This window comes from Perognathus longimembris, chromosome 11, assembly GCF_023159225.1.
Source record: "Perognathus longimembris pacificus isolate PPM17 chromosome 11, ASM2315922v1, whole genome shotgun sequence".
Lineage (NCBI taxonomy): Eukaryota > Metazoa > Chordata > Mammalia > Rodentia > Heteromyidae > Perognathus > Perognathus longimembris.
In genome coordinates this window covers 57463587-57480467 of record NC_063171.1, presented here as the reverse complement: position 1 = coordinate 57480467, position 16881 = coordinate 57463587, and the positions used below count along the sequence as shown (strand labels likewise).

At 54.9% G+C, this 16881-nt stretch overlaps 1 protein-coding gene across 3 annotated transcripts; it reads right to left on the bottom strand.

Annotated features, from left to right (window-relative positions):
- Window positions 1-205: 205 nt before the first annotated feature.
- On the bottom strand, window positions 206-15789 carry Rab7b (RAB7B, member RAS oncogene family). Of its 3 annotated transcripts, XM_048357647.1 has the most exons (7): window positions 15659-15789; window positions 12475-12635; window positions 10367-10438; window positions 9723-9849; window positions 8616-8831; window positions 2378-2503; window positions 206-1034 (listed from the first exon to the last, which is right to left on the bottom strand). In XM_048357647.1, exons 3-7 carry the CDS (start codon window positions 10417-10419, stop codon window positions 957-959), a joined length of 600 nt encoding a protein of 199 aa, XP_048213604.1. In that variant the 5' UTR covers window positions 10420-10438; window positions 12475-12635; window positions 15659-15789; the 3' UTR covers window positions 206-956. The 3 variants fall into 3 exon arrangements, with proteins under 3 accessions (XP_048213604.1, XP_048213602.1, XP_048213603.1); XM_048357645.1 differs by lacking the exon at window positions 12475-12635; XM_048357646.1 differs by lacking the exons at window positions 12475-12635; window positions 15659-15789 and adding an exon at window positions 10587-10659.
- Window positions 15790-16881: the final 1092 nt, after the last annotated feature.

Here is a 16881-nt window from a genome sequence, read left to right as displayed (position 1 = left end):
CTCCCCTGAAACGCCCCTCCTCCAGCTCTCAGAAGGCAGCTTCTCTCAAGGTCAAATGTCAGCTCCTTGTGGGCAGCCCTTCTGGACTTCTTTGTGTAACATAGCATCATCCCAGCCTGTCTGGGGGGGGGGGGGGTCCCATTTTCATTGTGTGTGTGTGTGTGTGTGTGTGTGTGTGTGTGTGTGTGATTTACCTGCTCCTGCTCCTGTGCAGTGGCTTGTGGCCTCTCTCTCTCCCCCTCCGGGAGGCTGGGGTTCCTGTCCTGTTTGTCACAGGCCCTCACCTCAAGATGCTTGTTGAAGGAGGAAACACATGCACACCAACAACAGCAACTGAGATGTCAACGCAGCTACTGGGCCCCCAAACATTACTCTGATATGGGCAGAACACGGGGCACCCCCATTTAACACGTAAGCCCTCTTGGGGCCCTCGTGAGCTGTGGTGGCTCCAGTGAGGGGGAAGGAGAGCGCAGGCAGCTGGTCCTTGGGAGCAGAGGGGCGTCCCAGGCCTCTGCCAGGAGGGGAGGCCGGCTCAGGCCCCGGCGGACACCCCACACCCTTGCTCCTTGGCCTGGCTGCTGTCCAGAGCTGTGCTTGTGGAGTCGGGGGCCGCACGGTGGGAGGTGGAGGAGGCTCGTCTGCAGGGATGAGCGTCGGGAGCAGGAGTGAGCTTGAGAGGTCATCAGCGGACAGCGGGGGCCATCACGTCTCCTGGGACTTCCCCAGGGCCCTGGTTTCCCTGGAACATTCTAGGCTTCATCTAGGCTCTGGAGGGTCCAGCCTTGGCCGCTCTGCTGTCATTCCAGGCAGGGGCTGCTCTGATGCTGGCTTCAGCAATGGGCAAGAGCTCTGGCTGCAGAGCCTCTTGCTCGCGAGCTGGACACGGGCAGGCAGCGGAGTAGGGGGTTCGAGCCTGGGATGAGCAGGCTCTGGGCATCCTGAGCCCAGTCTGGACATCAGCAACACCTGCTCCTTGGCTGGCCTGGCGAGAGCTTGATGGAGTCCATAAGGTTGTTCTCTAGGATGCCTTGGTACTGAGGGAAGGAAGGAAGGAAGAGTCAGTGATCGGGGCTGAGACCAAAGAGCACAATCCTCCTCCTCCTCCTCCTCCTCCTCCCCATCCTCCTCCCCCTCCCCTGCCCCCTCCCCCTCCCCCCTCCCCCTCCCCTCCCCCTCCCCCCTCTTCCTCCTCCTCCTGGCATTAAAACTCAGGGTCTCACACTTGCTAGGCAGGTGCTACTACTTCAGCTCCAGTTCCAACACTCCCCCCCCCCCCCTTTTCAGGCAGGTTCTCCTGTTTTGCTTCAGACTCGCCTCAGACCACAACCCCCCTCCCTTCACCTCCCCGAGTAGCTGGGACTACAAACATGCACCACCAAGTCCAGCTTCCTTTGTTGAGCGGAGGTCTCTCTAACCCGTGGCCAGCTTCCTCAGTTCTCCTAGCCTCACCAAGTAGCTGGCATTACAGGTAGCAGCCACGGAGCTCAGCCCTTTTCTCTGTGTAATGGCTTGGGACAGGCTTGTCGTTTTCTTTCATTTCTGATGGTACTATTGAGAAACTGAGGCCCAGAGGGGAAGCCTCTGCCTTCTGCCCCTCCTTGTTTTCCTCTGTTCCTCCCCTCTTCCCAGAAGCTCAGAGTGTAGTTCCATGGCTGGATTTGGAGGCCTGGCCTCCCAGCCTCCAGCCAGGTCTTATGCTTTGTATTCACCTGAAGGGGGAACTGAGGCGACATTTTGATGCAGACAGAGAGGGTGATGGCTCACTCTTGGTTTCTTCTGGGGAGCTCTCCCTGCATGCACCCCAGCCCCCTCAACCTCCCCTGTGCCTGGGTGACTCTCTGGAAACCGGAAAGAGCCCTGTGGACCCTCTGTCCTTCCTGAGTGCAGGTCCCACCCCTGCAGGCTCTCTCTCTCTCTCTTCTTGGCCTTTCTGTCTCCCCCCACCCCCCTCTCCCTCTCTCTCTCTCTCTCTCTCTCACACACACACACACACACACACACACACACACACACACACGCCCAGGCTGCTCTGCTGGCGCCCTCCTATCCAGAGCCCCTTCCTTCATTCTGTAGTGGAGGATTTCTTCCCCTGGACAAAGGCTTGGCCCTGTGGGGCTTCTGCCCTGCCCTCGGCTTCAGGGTGGGGCTCAGGTCTGAAGGTTTCAGATGCTCCCTTTAAAGGCCGCTAGCAGATAGGGAACCACCTGCTATTTATCCTGAACGCTTCCTGCCTCTGGGTCTGTGGTGCCAGAGCTTTGAGCCCCCTTGCAACGAGTTCTGTCCCCTTCTGCCACTCCTGTCCCTGCCACCACTATCCACCCCCCCCCCCCGGTTCTGTTCCGCGCCCTCCCGGGACTGTAACTCCAGGGCCACTCACCCTCGCCAGAGCCCGGCCGGCCAGCACCTCGAAGGCCTGCACCACGTTGATGTCGTTCTTGGCGCTGACTTCGAAGTAGGGCATGTCGTTCTCTCCACACCAGCCCTGGGCCAGCTCCTGAGGCACCTGGGGGCGGGGGGGGGGGGCGCAGAAGGGATCAGGGCTCCCATGGTCATGACTGCACTTCCCGTGAGAATTGTCCCCTCCAGACACAAGTGGAAGCCAGACCCCCACCGCCAGGAGATCGGGGCCTCGGGGCCAAGTGGGGTTAAACTGTTCGGGGGACTTTCACCTTCCGCTTGCTCTGGGGATTGGACTGCCACTCGGACGATGGCTGTCATCAAGTGAGGCTGACCCCCAGCGTGCCCGTTTCTCTCTCTCTCACTGCCTGTCCCCTTTCCGCCATGGGGCGGAAGCATGAAAGCCCAGATCATCCGGGCCCTCGCGGGATTCCAACACCAGTCTGGAAGGATGAGAACTCACTGCACTTGCTGTCCTCCTAAGGCCTGACCTAGAACATTCTTCTTGCCTTTCAAAGGGAGGGGGCCATACCGGACACTAGCCAGGAAGGGACTCCTCCCCGCGCTGGCCCAGCAGACTCAGATCTGAGGCACAGCAGAGGGTGTCGCTGTCCCCGGACTGTGCCCGGTCAGTTCCTTTTGCGACCCTCGGGGGCATCCACCACCATAGGCCTGGCATCGTGGGGCTCGGAGCCTCAGATGGGCTGAGGACTGGGGCTCGCTACACGGCCTGTGCTCTTCTGGGCTCCACCTGGTCGGTCTGGCAGGTGCTGCGGACGTGAGCACCCAAGGGGGAGTCCCCAGGCCTCTGTCTGGGCCTCTGCCAGCCCTCAGTGCGCTAGAGAGAGAGCAACTCACAGATCAAAAAAAAAAAAAAATTGTCCCCAAGGCACGCCATGTAACTTGTGGGTAAGGGACGGGAGGGGGGAATTTGTTCCCCGCCCCCAGTAACAGATTATCATTAGAAATGAACACACCTTATATTTGGATAGCCCCTGAGGTGCTCAAAGGATCTTTCAAAGTATTGGAGGACAAAGTCTCGACTTAGATGTGTTTTTTTTTTTTAATTTTTAACATCTCCTTCCTTGTTTATTTGTTTTGTCTTTTGTCAGTCGTGGGGCTTGAACTCCGCCGGGCCTGGGCGCTGTCCCTGAGCTCTTCAGCTCAAGGCTAGCGCTCGCTCTAGCACTGAAGCCACAGCACCACTTCCTTTTTGTTTGTGTTTGCTCCTTCCTTGTTTCAGTTGAGCCTCGACCGGCCCGCCCCCCTCCCCAGGTGCTGTGCATTTAAGCAGGCTCATTCATGGGAGTTCAGGAGTCACCGTAAACACTGAAGTGGAGTGAGTGCTTCTCCCGGAAGCAGCGGATTCCTTGTCTTTCCAGGTATGAGGTGCTGGGAGACCTGCCTGCAGCGGTGTCCCGTGATCTCTGGGACCCTCTCTCTCCCCCAGAGGTGAAGGGCCTCCAGGGTTCCCAGCTAGGATGCAGTGGTGGCCCCGCCAGGCTCTGCCCTTCCTCTGTTTGGTCTTAGGAAATGGCTGGATCGGCGCTCCCAGGCCCCCGTTGAGATCAGGCGGCAGATAATTCCTCCGCCGTTTTCCCCGCCCACCCCTCCCTCCAGGCTTGGGAAGAAGCCACTGGAAACAGCTCTTCACTTTTCACCGGTGCAGCCTCCGGTTTTATGACTCTTAGAATCCCCTTATCTTTTATTTATGAAGCGCAAAAGTTATTTATAACTTAGGCTCCGGCAATAAACTCAGGATGTAGCATTGGGGGAATGGGGGACCCATGAAAAATTTACAAGTTGTAGCTTTCATGAATTTTCCTTTGGGGGTAACAATGAGCTATGAACATTTTTAGTTTAGTTTGTTTTTTTTTTTCACATTCATTGGAGACCAAATGTGTGAGAAAGTTAGGCTAGTTCACATTATTTTGTGTTGCTTTTCTACCAAAATACATTAAAAATGACTGATTAAAATTAGGGTGTTTAATACTTAGTAGTTAAATCATCACTAAAAACAGCAATCAATGGAGCTGGGGATATAGCCTAGTGGCAAGAGTGCCTGCCTCGGATACACGAGGCCCTAGGTTCGATTCCCCAGCACCACATATACAGAAAACGGCCAGAAGCGGCGCTGTGGCTCAAGTGGCGGAGTGCTAGCCTTGAGCGGGGAAGAAGCCAGGGACAGTGCTCAGGCCCTGAGTCCAAGGCCCAGGACTGGCAAAAAAAAAAAAAAAAAAAACAGCAATCAAGTACTAAGAATTACTAAGAGCTGAGTGCTGGTGCCTTATACCTGTAATCCTAGCTAGTCAGAAAGCCTACATCTGAGGGTCACGTGAAGCTATTCAGGAAAGTCTCTTAGACTCTTATTTCCAATTAATCAGCAAAAAGCTGGCGCTGGAGATGTGGCTCAAGTGGTAGAGTATCAGATAGCCTTGAGCAAAAAAGCTAATCAAGAATGCAAGGTCTTGAGTTTTAAGCCTTAGGATCAACACAGAATGAGAGAGAGACAGAGAGAGAGAGAGAGAGAGAGAGAGAGAGAGAATTACTAAGAATAACAGGATATTCTATGATCTGTCACCACTTATTGGAGGCAAATTGGAAATCACCTCCTTAAGCAGAGAGGGAATTTACATCTTTGAGAATAAATGCCACGTAACATACTTACTAGCAGAACTGTTCTCACTAATACACTGATATTTTCCACTATTCCCTTCTGTGTAAGTAGGAAGAATTCCTTTAACAATTATCAGCAATTTCTTCAAATCATTATGTATGTGAATTGTGGTAAAAATATGCATCATATATAATTTAGCATTTCAATGATTTTTCAGCATATACTTATTTCAGGGGCATTAAGTAAATTGCAGCTATCAGCAATGCTCAACTCCAGAACTTTCTCATCTTCCCAAATCTACAAATGTGTTTTTAAATACTTCTTTTCATTGGGTGCTGGTGGCTCAGCGTCTGTAATCGCCTGGCTTCTCAGGAGGTTGAGATCTGAGGATCACAGTTCAAAAGCAACCGCGTGCAGAAAAGACCATACGCCTCTTATCTCCAATTAGCCAGCAAAAAGCCGGAAATGGAGCTGGGTCTTAAGTGGTGGAACCCCGGCCTCTAGCAAAAAAAAAAAGCTACGGTTCAGTGTCCAGGCCCTGAGTTCAAGCCCTAGTGCTGGCACACACAGCAAGTAAGTAGGAAATGAGTAGGAAAAGCTGCTGTCATTTTCAGCCTGTCCCTTAGGGCTAATGAAAAGGAGGCAAACAATTCCATCCTTTCCTTTCACCCCAAAGTAATCTCAGGAAATCCGTGTGTGGTCTCCAACCCTTAGAGGAAGACTGGTGTGTGCCCAGGACAAGCATGGTGGAACGGGGGTGGGGACCCAGCTTAGCTGGAGGGGCTGAAAGATGGCGCTCAGCTCCCGGGCTCTGTGCAGGTGAACTCCTGCCTGCAAGAGCTCAGCTCCCTTCCCTTTCCTCACCCCAGGAGCAGGTGCTTCCCGCTGCGCTGCTCTTGGCGGTGTCATCCTGGGTCTCCCAAGTCCCTCTCTCTCCCCCCTCCCCACTTCCTCCTCTCCACTTCCCTGAGCTCATTCCCTTAGTGTTCAGCACAGCTTCCTGTCTGTGTGGCTTCTGCCAGCCAACTCCCTCTACAATCCTTCTTCTGTGCCCATCTTATTGACAAACCCCCCTCTGCCCTCACTCTCCAGAACCTTCTCCTAACCACTCCTCTGGCATTTCCTGGGACTGTGGTTCTTCCTCTTCCGCCTCCCGTGAGGGGGATCTCCATACCCACCCGCCACCGGCGGGGGGAGGGGAGGGCCAGCCAGGTACCAGCCAGGTAGCCTTCCTCAGTGAACACTTCCACCCCCCACCCCCCAGCCACCACCACCCCCAGCGGCCTCCGAGCTTCCGGCCACATCACTCCCAATTCCGCCTCTTCTTCCCAGGGCCAGGTGGGAACCTCTGTAAATCCTAAAGCTCACCCAGGGCTATTTTAGAAGAACACACCACACAGGTTCCGCCTCAAGTTCACGTCCGCGGATCGCTTGTGTCATCCTTCAACTCCTGCCCCTGTCTTTCATAAGCTCTACCTGTTCCGCCCAAGGGGTAGCTGGCCTAGCTTCACCGCAGTCCTTCAACAACCTTCTACTTGGGTCACCGAGGGGGAAAGCCCCACTCTCAGCCCCGAAGCCCCCCAGCTTCCTGCCCCTCTCAGCCTGCAGCACAGTTGCTGAAGTGGACATAGGCGCGGTGGCGCTGTAGGTTAACAGACGTCAGATGTAACGCGGGTTGGGGGACAGATGGCCTTGGGCCCAGGCACATTTTCCAATGGCTCATGACTGAGAGTGTAGATGACACGGAGCCCACAGCACGGGCAGGAAGAGGGGGGCTTAGAAAGGACCTCTTTGGAGAACGTTGGGAGGGGGTCAGGAAAAGCACGTCTCACTTCTAGTAAACCAGATGACCGGAGGGTCATTAACATTTGGCCCCAGAGCCTGGTGACATGGCAGTCAGCGCCTGACCTGCACCCGGGGATGCATTAGCTCCTTGTCGGGGTGGGGGGGGAGCTGTGGGGTTCCACAGAGGGGCAGCCAGGCTGGGGTTACTAAATTGAGATGAGGAAAACACAAGACCTTGGAAGGGACAGGGTGATGGGCTCTCATTAAGGACCCATAGGAATGGCCATAGAAGGGCTGGCCGCACCTGCCACGCCCAGAGAACACAGCGCTGCTTTAGGACAATGCCCGCTGATGAAGAGCCATCCCGCCGGCCTGCCCACTTCCCCTTCTGCCGGCTCTGCTCTGACAGGACCTGACCCCCCAGAGTTCCTGGCTCAGGTGAGGGGGTGGGGAGGGAGAAGGAAGACTAGTGTGCCACTGGTCTCTGGGTGGGGGTGGGGGTGGGGGAGAAAGGGAGCCAGCTTGTGTTTGAATGAACTTGGCACTTTGGTTATTATTTGATCCTGGAGATGGCTACGTTGAGAATCGACAGTTCCCAGCCCTTCCGCCCCCACTCCCCACCCCCCCATCTGCAGCTGAAGTGGTCTAGCTGGGGTTTCCCCCCATGGACCTCTCTCACATTTCCAAAGCCTGCTGATCCTCTCCAGAGGCGTCTCCAAACCAAAGGTGCCTTCCTCCACCCAGGACCTTTCCTCTCTGTAGGGGTCTGCCTGGGAGCACCCCTCCCCCTCCCCCCCCAGGGCATCAACCTACTTCCCGACATCACCGCTCAGTTCTCCTGTCACTTTTCTCCATCTGAACCATCATAAAACCAGAATTCAACCACTACGGTCTGGTTCTTGTTACTTCTGCGTGTGTGAAAATGCAAGCGAGAGCTTGGTTCCAGCAGTTCTTTTGGGGGGCGCTGAGGCTGTGTTTGGCCTCTTCACCTCCTTTCTCAGTAGCAGGCAAGGATGGAAAGAGCTCTCCACTCAAGGTCTAGGTCAACGCTGTGGTCATGCAGGAGGCCAGCGCGCCGTGGCCGTGGTTCACCCACGACCCTGACAGGTGTAAGCTAGTGAAAGGCCGTTACCTTCTCAGAAAACATAGGGGCCTGAGAATTCCTGACTGCAGATCCCTTCTTGACTGCACACACACTGTGCCACCAATGAATACCGATTTCTGACTCCTGCCCTCCCCTCCCCACTCCGGCCCCTTAATAGCCCTTCCCGGAGACTTTCAGTTCTCAGCCCATGCCGGGCTTTGCTTCAGCCTGGAACTCACTTCTCTTAGGCAGTCCTACGTTGTTGATTTGGGCATATAGCCCTTTGTCTGTCCCTAAATTCCAGTGTACATCTCTACCATCACTTTTTATCATATTGTAGGCTCTTTATTCACTATTAGACTGGAATTCTTTTTTTTGTGTGTGTGCCAGTCCTAGGGCTTATTATGGTCTGGATACTGTCCCTGAATGTTTTCCCTAAAGGCTAGCACTCTACCATTTGAACCATACCTCCACATCTGGCTTTTTGGTAGTTAATTGGAGGTAAGGGTCTCAAAGATGTTCCTGCCTGAGCTGGCTTTGAACTACAATCCTCAGATCTCAGCCTGCTGAGTAGTTAGGATTACAGGCGTGAGCCACTGGTACCCGGCTAGACTAGAATTCCTGAAGTAAAGACGATGTCAGATTCAGTTCTGTTTATATGGAAACAAACACAGCACCAGACACCTCGTGGGTGATGGTCTAAAGTGTGTTGAATGAATAAATGAACAGTACCTTCCGGTCTGCCAGATCGATTTTGTTCCCCAGCACCACCATGGGGTAAGACAGCTCGGTGGGGATGATCTTGGCCAGAACATCACCCCGCCAGACATCCAGGGCTTGGAAGGACTCCAGGTCGGTGACGTCAAACGCCAGGATGCAGCCATCAGAGCCTTTGTAGAATGTGGACACCATGGAACGGAACCGCTCCTGACCGCCTGTGTCCCAGATCTGGAGGGGGAAGAACAGTCGGCCCTCGGAGCTGTGAGGGACTGGCTGGAGGGAGGTCAGGGAAGGTCGCATGCTACCGAATCTCCCTTCTGTGGGTGGAGAAAGACCTGGTCCAGAGGGGTGAGTCCTCTCCACCCACGAGCATTATAACATCTCCCCAGTAGCACCTTGCAAGTGCCTTCACATTTGTCGTTGTTGTTGTTTCAGTCCTGGCACTTGAACTCAGGGCCTGAGTGCTATCCTTGAGTTGTTTTTTTCCCCTCAAGACTAGGGTTCTACCACTTGAGGCACAGCGTGATTTCTAGCCTTTTCTGAGTAGTTCAGTGGAGATAAGAAAGAGTCTTGTGGACTTTTCTGTCTGGGCTGGCTTCGAACTGCGATCCTCAGATCTCAGCCTTCTGAGTAGCTAGGATTATAGGCGTGAGCCACCGGCGCCCAGCTGTGCCTTCACTTCTGAACTCTCTCGCTTTTCTTTGGAGTTATTGGACGGGGGTGGGGTGGGTGGGTGGGTTGTAGGACAAGCTGGAAGCTTGGGCTTTGGGAGTGATTTGCCCAAAACGGCTGCCAAGTCTTCCAGGGACCAGAGTCTAATTCCCCTAACTCCAACATGAGTCATCTTCCTTCTAGATCAGACATGAACACATTTCTTTCTCTGCAAAGAACCAGATAATAAACACTTTCGACTACATAGGTCCTACTTTTGCCAAAAGACAGAAAGTAAGCCAATGAGTGTGGCTCTGTCCCAAGGACCTGGTTTGGCACATGAGTTGACGTTCACTGATTTCTGCTCTAGACCCGTCTAGATGCTGGGGCATTTTGCTATGCACGGTGGGCTGTCCAGGGGGAGTGGGCCGTGCTTAGGTGTGTCTGGGTTGGAGAAGACTGGCTCACCTGCAGCTTCAAGGTGGTGTCGTTCAGTGTGATGGTCTTGGAGAGGATGCTGGCGCCCAGTGTGGTCTGGTATTCTTCGTAAAACATCTTGTGCACATATTGGTGAAGGAGGGAGGTCTTCCCCACCCTGAGGAAAAACCCCAGCCAGGAGGTGAGCACCCCTGACACACACACACACACACACACACACACACACACACACACACACACACACACCTGTTCCATACTCGGTTTGCAATGGGACCTTGGAACCACTGGCTATCTTTGGCATTCTGACTTTCTAGCCTCAGTGGGGCCACACATGGAGAAGCAAGGATCTCGGAGATGGTTTCTGGAAGAAGAAACCAATCAGCGTGAGCAGAGGAGTTTGGGGATGGCTGACTATTGCAGAGCCACACTTAGTGCTTAGTGCCTTCCTAGGTATGGTGGTTAGGAGGGCGCCAGGGAGAAATGGCTCACACAGCAAGAGACTGCCAAGCTGGGACCGGCTTGTTGGTGGGGGATGCAGCTTCTTAGCAGGGTAGAGGCGGAGGGGGGGTCCCGGGGGATGTACTTCTGTTAAGTCCCTGTCTCAGAATGGCGGGGGTGGTGGTGGTGAGTGAGAGGCAGCTTCTAGCCCCACACCCGAGCTGAGCTCGACTTACCCAAGTGCTCCAACAATAATGAGTTTCAAGTCCACCTTCTTCAGGGGATTCATGAAGAGGGGGCTTCGGAGCCTGTAGAGAAACAGAGGTCATCACCACGCTGGCCACTGTCACCGAGGCTGGCCTTTCTCCATGCGCAGTCTCGGCCTGAGGCCCAGGGCCCAGGTGGAGCTTTTCTCAGCAAGAGCTGGGACCCCCACAGGACGGGGGAATCACTCACCCTCTGCTCTGAGCCTGGCTCTGGGACACAGCCTGCAGCACCCAGAAGGCAGGATGGAGGGAGCAGAGGCCTGGCAGGCAGGCCAGCCTGGAGCCAGGGGCGGAGGGCAATGCAGGAAGGGGCAGGACCAGGGTCCTGTTGTCAGGACAGCCTGGAGGCTGTTTGAGGGCCGGGAGGCCCTCCCCCAGGCTACTGCTACAGAAGAGAAAGCCTCTCCCCTGCTGCAGGGCTGGGGGGAGGGGGGGCTGGGTCTGTATTTCTAGAAAGCTACCTGACAGCAGTGCTGAGAATCTTAAAAACCTTCCTGACTTCTACTTCTAGGAATTTGTTCTAAGAAAATAATGCTAATCAAGAACAAAGAGTCTTATTCAAGAACATTCTTTACAGTATTGCTTGTAAACATGCAACAGTGAAAAAAAAAAAGTGTGGGGGGGGGTGGCTAAGTCCTGACACATAATGAATGAAGCAGCCGTTCAAACGGAGTCCTAGCTGGGCACCCACAACTCATGCCTGTCATCCGAGCTACTCAGGCTGAGATCGGAGGACAGTGGTTCAAAGCCAGCCTGGGAAGGAAAGTCTATGAGACTCATTTCCAATGAACCATCAAAACAGCTGTAAGTGGAGCTGTGGCTCAAGTGGTTGAGCACTAGCCTTGAGCACAAAAGCTTAGGGACAGTGTCCGGCTAGAGTTCAAATCCCAAGACAAAAAAAATTTTAAAATGTAGTCCTAACAGAAGATGTTAAACTATATATGTACACTATCATCCCAAGTAGTGAAATATGAACTGATACTGAAATTGGACCCATGTGGGGTTGGAAGTGTGGCTCAGGTGGTAGAGCTCCAGCTGGTGAGCAAAAGCATCAGATACCGAGCTCAAGTCCTGGTCTTAGACAAAAACAGTTGAACTCCTGAAAACTATTTTTTCCCTCTTTTTTGGCAGTGCTGGGGTTGGAACCCAGGGCCTGGGGAATGCCAGGCAAGCACACTACCACTGAGCCACACCCCCGCCCCCAGCAACTTGTGTCGAAATACAGAAAGCCCGAGTTCGGAGATGACTGGATTCCAGTGAGGACCTTGGATAGTGCATTGCTACACGCAGTTCCCGTGTTCTCACGTCCTGGTATCAGACACAAGAAGCAGCACGGGCTGAGCTGAACAGGAGTCCACTGTGGGGAGATCGGGGCAGAAGGCACAGGGGCTGAGGGCACCAGAGGCCGTGTCCACCACCCAGGAGGTGGTGGTTAGAGGCTGAAGAAATGAGACAGGTGTTTGGGGGTGAGGTGTCTTAAGGAGGGAACGAAGTAAGCAAACTCGGAATGAAGAATGGAGAAGGTGGTTTTGCTTTGCTTCAGAGCAGAATGAGGAAGGAAGAAGATTAGAGAGGATGCAAGATGCAGAAGGGCTGTGGATACCCTACACCATTCATTCACTCATTAGAAGACCCTTCCAGACCTCCACCTAGGTAGAGGAAGGACACTGAAGGTAGGACCTGGGGCTGGCCTATCACAGCCACACTGCCACCCACAGGGTAAGCTGCCCCTGGAAGGCGGGTCTCTAAACACCAGTGACGATTTGGGAAGACGACTGGGCACACGGGGCAGCTGTTTCCTGGAGTGTGCTATCTTTGTTTTACAAACCTGTCCAAGATGTATTGTACTTATGTTGAATTGAAACAAACAACCCCCATCCCAAACCCCTATACAATGCCTTAGAGCCAGAACTACAGGCAGGCAGGAAGAGGTGGGGAAGGGACCAGCACTGGGGAGCACTGTTGGTCAGTGAGCTCCTTAGAGCTGCGCTGGGTGCTCCCTACAGCTCGTGGTCCTGGCCACAGCCCCGTGAAAATGAACACAACCAAGGCACAGACGTGAGTTGCGTGAGACTCACCCAGGGCCACCGTGTGGAAACAGATAGGCCAGGGACGAATGGAAGGTCCGGGAAGGCGCTGCTGGGTTCTGTTGCCTCCTGCTTAGCGGAGTTGGAAACCGTGCAGAATCTGGGGGCACACGCGGGACCCAGGTTTGGTGACCTCGGCGAAGCCCTGGGATCTGGGGGAGGTAGAGGCAAGCAGCCACTGTGAGAGGGAACGGGACTGCGGACAGCGCAGACCGGGAATGCAGACTCCCCTCGCGGCTCCGTGCCCAGGCTGGAACGTGACCGTGGGCCCCTCCCTGGATGATAAGCGAATTCTGACTCGCCTAGTGCTGTGCCCAGAGCTCTGGAATAGGCCGACGAACCACACACAAGCAGCCGGGAGGGAAGTGAATGAGTACGTCGCTAGGACACACTCAGCACCTAAGACATGGTGGGTGGACATCTTACTAGCGCTAGCGGAGGGCTCGAGAAACATTAGGTAATTCATCACACATGAAGCACACTTAGGCGTGCCACTAGTAGGATGTCTATTTTATGGTCAAAGAAATAGGTATCTGCAGAAGGTAAGCCTTCACCCCTGACGTGAGTTCGAGCCTGCTAACCTGGATCCTCCCGACCTCTGCCCCCTCAGCGGCTGGGATTACAGGTTTGTGCCACCACTGACCTTGGGTGTTTCTGAACTTTGGCGAGTCTGTTCCACTCCTGGGTGAAACGGACCTCATTCATGTCTGCGCTTTGCTCTACAGGCAGCCTGTGCCACAGTCTTGTAACACCACAGGCGCACCCCCCCCCCCCCCCCAAACTGGGAAAGATCCCGATAAGTGCAACACAATGGGACAGGGAGGCGGGCGTGGCGGTCAGAAGCTGTAAAGGCACTACTGCCAAGGCTGATTTCCAGCTGCCAGAGTGGTGGTACCTCCTGGAAGGTTCTAGAAGGTGACTGAATCCAGTCTCCCACTCCTTGGCTACCACTTCTGGAAAACAGAACCAGATGCCCCTCCCAGCTCTGCCCTGCTGCTAGGGGTCCACATAAGAAAGTCTCCTGATCCCCATAACTAGTCTCAGTCATGTGAATCTCCCCTCGACTCCCTCCCCCCTCCCTGACCCCCTCCCCCAAGTATTCTGCCCCTGCACAGCCCCCACAAATGCCCCAGGGCAGACAAATGTGGAGGCTGCTGTTTAAAAATAGCCCTGTCCTTGAGTTCAGGATCTTCAGCCTCCAGATAGCGGCCAGCACTGACGCGGTGCGGGGGTGGGGGTGGGGGTGGGGGTGTGTGAGGGGGGTGGCATGGCGCCCAGGCTGGCTGGCCTGCTCCCCTGGGAGCCACATGCAGATTGCAGGCTGCCCCTGTGGCTGCGGGTCCCTTCCTGTTTCCTCCTGCTCTGCCTGGCTGGTGGCCTTCCCACCCCCGCGGCTGACTCACTTGCTTCACAGCTGATCACCCCCTTCGAGGCCGGCTGAGTCATCTCCACTGTGAAGTGACCGTGAAAGGCAGGCGTGGGGCACAGGACCTGCCTTCAGCAGCCCAGACCCTCACCCAGGAGAGAGCCATGTCCATTGCTCTCTGGTCTCTCCTGCTTCCCCGATGCACCTCCAAGCGGGGAGCCAAGGCCCTGCCCTCCCGCCAAGACGACAGTGTGGCCCTGACCTTATCACGTAAGTTACCAGCCCGTGAGCCTGCAAGAACTCAGCCCCCTCCTTTACGCCTCTGTCCCTTCGGTCCTGCCCCGGCTGGCCCCAGCTGGGCCCAGGCACATGAGGTGCTGTGAAGGCTGGCAGGGAGACGGTGAGCAGGAGGGAGCACCTGGGAATTCTGTCCTGGGCTCCTCCCCTCCCTCCCCCCCACCTCCTCTGCCTCTCCTCACTGCATACACTGGGAAGCAGCAAAGTGGTTCACCCTGCAGAGTTGGGCGGAACACGGGGCAGGCTGTTAAGAGAGCACAAACGAGGCTTTGTTGCCTGTCCAGATCGCTCTCAGTTCTGCCTTCCCTGCCCAAATTTGGCAGGTCTAGACCTGCTTCCCCTGGGAAGGGCACCCACAGCCCTGCTTTCGGGAGGCCCAGCCTTCTAACTCTTTTTCTTTGAGGGTATCACTCCTTATTCCCCAAGTGCATCGTGCCAGGAGAGTACCTCCAATGCTCAGTCCCCTTCTCCCCACAAAGAGCCTGGCTCTGTAACGAGTCATCCATCCATCTGCCACCCATCTACCCACCCTTCTTTCCTTCCTTCTGTACCCGTCTATCTATCTATCTATCTATCTATCTATCTATCTATCTATCTATCTATCTATCTTCATCATCATCATCCACATCCACTAATGCATCTGTCCATCATTCATCCATCAACCACCCATCTACCCACCACTAGCCATCCCTCATCTATGCAGGTAGCCATCCCCCCACCTCCCTGCACCCCCATCAGCCGCTAACCATCCACCATCCATTCATCCATCCATCCATCCAGCACATGTCCTGGCTGCCCACTATGTGCCAACGCAATGTGGGCCTGAATCGACATATGTTACTATCTCCATGGGACTTTTGTGCTGGAGGTTTCTTCAGTGAACCCCAAGAAATGATTTCTATTAATACTGAATGACTAGCAATTATGCGCTTTACCAAACATCATTAGAGCTGAGTGAATTCCCGAGGCATAAAAAACGAGTTAGTGGCAGGCAGGCCGAGACTAGAGCCGAGATCTGGCCAACCCTGTTCATGGGCTCTCCCAGCGCTGCAGCTCTTTGCCAGGAAACATAGTTATGCTTTAGAACGAGGGGAGGGGTCGTTTTCTGCTCCAGGAAGTGAACATCTTTCCCTGATGAGGCCCTTTGGTCCCTCCAGCCCCATGCCCCTGTCCATATGGCCGCAGTACTCAGTCCTCCGGGAGGGCTTTGGTTTCTGACAGGCCCTGTGGGTTCAGTGCAGTACCCTCCTCTGACTGAGCTAGCTGGAGTCACGCCTGCCTGGGACCGGACCGCGGCCCTTAAGGCTCCCCCAGTGGGGGCCCCAGCTTCCCGGGCCAGTGAGGAAGTCCTCTCTTGCCAGTGTGCCCAGAGAGTTTCTGCAGCAAGGGGTTTTAAAGGCTGCAGCTGCTACATTCTAAGGCTCAAGCTCACATCCCCCGTTCCCACTTCCCCCCCCCCCACCCCTCCCACAAACCCTATGTAGTTGTGGGACAGGGGTTCAGCTCACTTACAGCTGTGCCGGCTCCTGGGCCTGCGGGGACTCACTCAGGACCTGGGCTTCTCTTCTCTTCTTGGAGCAACAGTTTCAACCACGCCAGCCGGCTAAGGCTTTGGGGAGAGGCCACTTCCCTCTGGTTTCTCTCCACTCCCCGGGTGCACAGACTTGGGAAAATTGCAAAAGAGGCTGGGCAGGGTGACCTCAGCTGCGTGGGTGGAGGGGGGTGGGGAGAAAATGGGAAAGCCTGGCCCCCAGGCTCCTTGAGAATTCGTTTAGAGGGGTTCTGGTTCCTGGGGATGGGCGAATGGAAGGACCGAGGGGGCACCTCATGGGCCAGAGGGCCTGGGGGGGATGAGAGGACTGTCTGTGGGCTCCTTAAAGAACCCCTGGCTGTTTTGGGGAAACTTCTTCCATTGCTGCTGAAAGCCACCCAATAAAGAGACCTGTGGATCTGTCGGCTCCCACGAGTGAGGGTTGTGGATTCCCAACCCGCCCCAGGCAGTAAACACACTCACGACAACACACACAACACATGCTGTGCACACATATCATACACACACACGCACACACATACCCACACCATGCCACACCAGGCTTGTAGGTGTGTGGTGTGTCCTGACACCTCCCAGGCGAGGGTGTGTGGAGACGGCTGTCGTTTCAGTGCTGCTAACACACCATGACGTGGGCCTCTCTCAGGAAGGCCTGGAACCACACCTTGGATTGCTATGGTTGCCCGCTGAGAGGGGAACATGGTGAATATCGACGTGAACAGATGTGGTCACCAGATGTTAAGGGCATGAGCCGTCTGGTCCCACATTCCCTCTCCTGGTCCAGTGTCATCCATTTTTAATAATCTCCCCTGTCACCTGGAGGGGTGCTTTACTGCTGTTGTCCCTGTCCTGAAAGAGTGCAGAGACCCCCCCACCCGGCCACGCAGTGCCAGCGAAGGGAATTTTGGTGGAACAGAAGTTGAAATTCTTTTTGGGGGGGCGGGGGGAGGGGCATCACCTAGCAAGCATGCCCGGAGGGAGCATGTAATGATTTCCATGTTGGAAGGAAAGTTCCAGAGTCTGTTTACTCCAAATCTTCTATTTTGAGAGTGAACACCACCCTCAGGACAAACAATGATTTCTGAGCAGTGACTTGTGCTTAAAAACTGTTGTGCTTTAGAAGCCAGTGCAATGGCTCACGCGTGTAAGCCTGGCTACTCCGAAGGCTGAGGTCAGGAGGATGGAG